Source organism: Daucus carota, chromosome 9, assembly GCF_001625215.2.
Source record: "Daucus carota subsp. sativus chromosome 9, DH1 v3.0, whole genome shotgun sequence".
Classification (NCBI taxonomy): Eukaryota; Viridiplantae; Streptophyta; class Magnoliopsida; order Apiales; family Apiaceae; genus Daucus; species Daucus carota.
The window spans coordinates 8068637-8073594 of NC_030389.2; the positions used below are offsets into that span (position 1 = coordinate 8068637).

The 4958-nt window shown below is 31.7% G+C and overlaps 1 protein-coding gene across 1 annotated transcript; it reads right to left on the bottom strand.

Annotated features, from left to right (window-relative positions):
- Nucleotides 1–2866: 2866 nt before the first annotated feature.
- Nucleotides 2867–3280, bottom strand: LOC108201191 (zinc finger protein GAI-ASSOCIATED FACTOR 1-like). The gene has a single exon (XM_017369486.2). It carries the CDS (start codon nt 3278–3280, stop codon nt 2867–2869), a length of 414 nt encoding a protein of 137 aa, XP_017224975.2.
- Between the last annotated feature and the right edge of the window lie 1678 nt (nt 3281–4958).

A 4958-nucleotide genomic window follows, 5' to 3' on the forward strand; every position in this document is an offset into this window, starting at 1 on the left:
TCATATTTTAGAAAAATAAAGTAAAGGGCATCAAATTGGTGTTCGCTCCGTCCTTTTTTAATTGTCCGGTTTTTACTTTTTGTTGTCAAATTGACCAAAGTTTTACTCAATTTTATATATATTATAATTGAAAGTACACTACACCATATATGGCCTTGAGCAACACATGAAAAATTGTGTTCAAAAGCCAAAAAACTGTTACCGAAAGCAAAAAAAAGTGCTATGGCTACACTTGTGCCAAATTTGAGGGTGTTACAAAAATAGCCGCTACCATAGGGGTCTGAGGCAACACTTTTTGTTTTTTATGACAACACCACTAAAAGTGTAGTTACAGATCACCTATGCCAACACATTGGGCTCTGCACCTACACCCATTTATTTGTAACTATAGATTTACGCTAACACTGTTTTTTCGATAGTTACGCACCAAGAACAGTGTTGCTGCGGACTTGTATATATTTTTGACTACACTCTTTAATTCTTTTGCCAACACATACAACTTAACAATTTGGATTTAATGGCTACACTTTTGCAAGCAAATTACCAGCACTTTTAATCAAAAAGGCAAAATAGGATATTTAAAAGTTCCAAGTGAGAATGAAAATTTTGATTAACCAGAAGTGAAAATTTAATTGATAACACACTGATTGACCCGCCTTGATAAATTTATGCGCCCGCCCATTTTTCATTAAATTAGTTACACTTTTTATATGGAGCAACAGCTACACTGGGTTCAGTGTTATCATAGATATCAAATCATGTATATAGTAACATTTATTCATATTAATGGTAACAACAAAAAATAGTGTAGCCATAGATCAATTTTGAGGCATATAAGACTACACTTTTGCTTGTAACACTGAAAAAAGTGTTGTTGAATCCAATATATGGTGTAGTGGAATATTATAAAAAATTATATCATTATAAAATACATGCAATCAATTTAAAATGCAATTTTCAGTTTTTTAAAATAAAAAAGAATTGCTCTTAATTGTTGGTCAAAAAATGGTCAATCTGTACATTGAAACAAATGTGTCAATTACTCTTATTTGATTTAAGTAGTACGAAAATTTAAAACTTATTCTAATTTTCATGTTAACTAACAAAAATTAAAATTTTATCTTTTAAAAATCTAAGACAACACTTAAACAAGCATGTTGCAGTCTTAAACACTTTTTCACCGAGGCAACATAATATTTGTGACTAAGCTAATATCAAAATTAATAAGTTGGTGATATGTCAAATGTAGCATTAATGCTAAAAGAAAATAATCCAGTAACAATGATGAGAACATAATCTGTGGTTATTTGTTTCAGCTCACCATTATTTCCATCTCTTATTGCCACATTGAGGAAATTCTATTTAATATAAACACTTAATAAAATCAAATAGTAAATTTCTTGTAGAAAAAAAAACTAGACTAACAACTAAAAATAAGGATTATATTATAACAAACCCTAATAATGAGTCAACTAACCTAATATAATAAACTCTAGTGAACACTACTAAATTTATACAAGTAGTGGTAAATCTCGACTATATATATTTTATATATAAATGTAAAGAGTTTGTTTTGTTTAATTCAATAAACAAAAACCCAAAACCCGCCCGCAAGGGTTGGTTCAGCTGGTTAAAGAGAGGACATGTATCCTCTTGGTCACAGGTTCGACTCCCGAAGGGAGCAGAATTTGTGATTATGCCTATGCCTCCTGGACTCCCGACCTAGTTTGCAGGCTATTGCGTGAGCTCGTGGGTTTACCCAGTGCGCACCCGAAGGGTAGCGGCTGCGGGTTCCTACGTTAAAAAAAAATAAACAAAAACCCATAGTCACAAGGGAAACATCTTTATGTTAATAGCTAAGGGGTTCATGAAGCTCAAAACGAACGGAGCTGGTCGTTAAGAAACTCCACTCGACTCGGTTTGGCTCGGCTCATTAACGGGCTCGAGTTTAATGATCAACTTTGTTCGATTAGCTTAACAAGTCGATCCGAGATCTTTAGATGTACGACTCCAACTCGAGTTCGAATAGTTAAACTTTAACTCGAACTCGATTCGATAAGCTATATACATTAAAAATTTCTTATTTACATAATATTAATAAAGATAGTTTAACAATAAATGTTCATCTAACTACTAATATTATCCCTCATCATCAACAAAAAAATTTTAAATATAATAATGTGAGTGTTTGGATAAAGGAGTTTGAACAATTTTCCGATTGCAATTTTGAGTATATAATAATTAATTACCTCACTAACATAACATCTTCCCTCTTCCCCTTTTTACTCGCCAATTTTGTTTACATAATAATTTTAGTTGGCTAATTTTCTTATAAAAATATTAGTTCACATAATCAATTTTAGTTGGAAATTGACAGTTCGGTCTAAGAGGCCCGATTATGATTTACACCAATGGGCATGCAATCAAAATCATACATACAAACACTTCCGTTTAATAGATCACATACAAGAGTACAAGAAAAAACAAATTCTGTAAAAAAAAAGACAAAAACAAATTAAATTATTTATGTAAAAAGGATTATGATTAACACCAATGAGCATGTAATCAAGAATTATATTTGTGAAATTAATTAAAGAAAAATTTGTGATATAAGGGATGTTTGGCCGAGGTTAAGAACCCGGCTTCGGAGTTTATAAGTTAGAAACAATTATTCGTACCCATTTGGGTAAAAAGTTAAGAATACCGTACTTATGAAAAGTTGAGAAATATACTAGCTTTAATTTCATAATTTGTATTTCTTTCTCAAATATTTTAATCACTTATAAGTCTTAACTTGTTTCTAATTCTACTTCACTTCTTTATTTCTAAGCAAGAAGCAATTATCTTAAACTTATCTAAATGGCCCCTAATCATTACCTAGAGAAGGTAAATCCACACTCGCACTTGTACTCCTTGTGCCACAGATCTTGCTGTGAACTTTCAGGTCAGACAGCACAACATACCTCTTGTGACACCTACTGCAATTGAATATCTTCTCACCGTGTTTTCTAGCAAACTGCTTCTTGATTCTGGTGAGATCTCCGAGAGCCTTTGATGGATCATGATGGACACAACCGATTTGAGGGCAGATGTAAACCTTCTTCTGCACCTCCTGATCTGCCTTTTTCTTAAGCTTAAAGGGCAGATTGTGCCCTCTCCTGTGGAGTTGCAAGTTCTGTTCCCGAGGAAAACCCTTGTCGCACAGCTCACATACAAAACGGTTCTTGGCCGTAAGAGATTCAGAAGAAAGCGCACCAACCTCAGCATCAGGATCTGTCATTTACATACATATATCACATAATTAAAAACAAATAAACAGATCAAACAATCAAAAACCACATGCCACATCTTATTCATTCCCTTTAAATCTCCAGATCAGGGTTTCACACAAGCTAGAAGACATCTGATTTATTCAGATGTATCTTAAAGACACAAAGATAAAACCAAAAACATAGAATTTCACTAGCACACCCACACACACATATATGAGAGATCTTACTTGGATTTCAAAAGCAGCATCTGCAGTCCCAAAAGAAGTCATAATCGGGTGTTCATTGTTTATGGGCAGTGCATTAATCATGGGAGATGATGAGGAATTGGGCCTAGTCTTATCAATGGAAGTGGGGGGAAAAGGATGTGTGTCTTTCATGGAGGAGGAGAAGGATTAATGCTACATTTTTTGAGTTTTAGGTGAAGATATTGTTTGGGATGAATGAGTTTTTGTGTGTCTGATTAATGGCATGAAGGTGTCATTATATATACAATAAGTCATAAATGCATTAGGCCAGATATCATTAAGAAAAAATCTCAAACCGCTACTATTATTGTAATGAATGAGAGATATTGTATTTTATATTATAAAAGGTCTAGGTACATAAACTTTTACCATTACTTTTGACATTATATATAAACAATTCTATACATATCGAATCTATTAAATTAATCCTAAATATTATCAAATCAGCCATTCAAATCATCAATTGAGATATCTTATTATTAATTTTGAAACTCCTACATAAGATATCTTAAACATATCAAAAGATATCTATTGAATGCGGCAGATTTTAGTTTGTTCTTGATCATTTTTGTCCACTCGTGTATTCATTATTTCTCATCAATTTTCAACTAAAATTTAAATGAATTTTTATAAAACAGTTATTAGTATTTTAATCAGATAAATTACTTAAAGCTATTGGAAAGATATTCTCAAAATTAATATTAAATATTTTTCAATTTTTCATCTGAAAAAATGTTATGGTCAACATTCAGAGATTTCCACATTTATCAAAGGGTTTGTCTAGTGTGTGCCCATCACACATGCCGAATTTTATATATTTAATATATTTTGATTGGTGTAGTTGTTGTATATGTAGGGGGTACACTATTGTTAAGAAACTAGTTGAGAAGCCGCGCGTTGCGGCGGCTTATAAAAATTATTTTAATGATTCGATATTAATATTTGTAGAATAAAATAAATTTATGGCGGCCTACAAAAATTATACTAATGATTAGAATAAAATAAATTTGATATTGTAAACATCTCGATGCAATACCAATATTAGTATATAAAACTGAAAAATTAGACTATAATTTATGAGTGAAAAAATGAAAATAAATTTCTACATGTAATTAACGATTTAAAGCACAACGAATCGTAATTTAAATTGTGTTTTTTTTAAAAAAAAATAATCATGTTCTCGCTAACATTGTCACGTTCCTCCAATTTGTTTGGATTGGTTGTGCACAGAAACATCAATATCATGAGATGGCGGTCTATAACTACCATTGTTTGCCTTGTTTGCAACAACCTTTTTTTTAATACTTGATAAACCGTCTTCACTTAAAAAGGTGTTTGAACCGAGCAAACAGATATTGTGAAAGTGTTGCATGAATACTATTTTTGTAATAGGGTTAAACTTTTATAGTAAATGTAAGAATCGGTGAAGCTTTTGTAGCCT

What these genes read in the sequence shown, in the direction of transcription:
- LOC108201191 (XM_017369486.2), bottom strand. Translation starts at nt 3,280, where the DNA reads ATGACAGATCCTGATGCTGAGGTTGGTGCGCTTTCTTCTGAATCTCTT.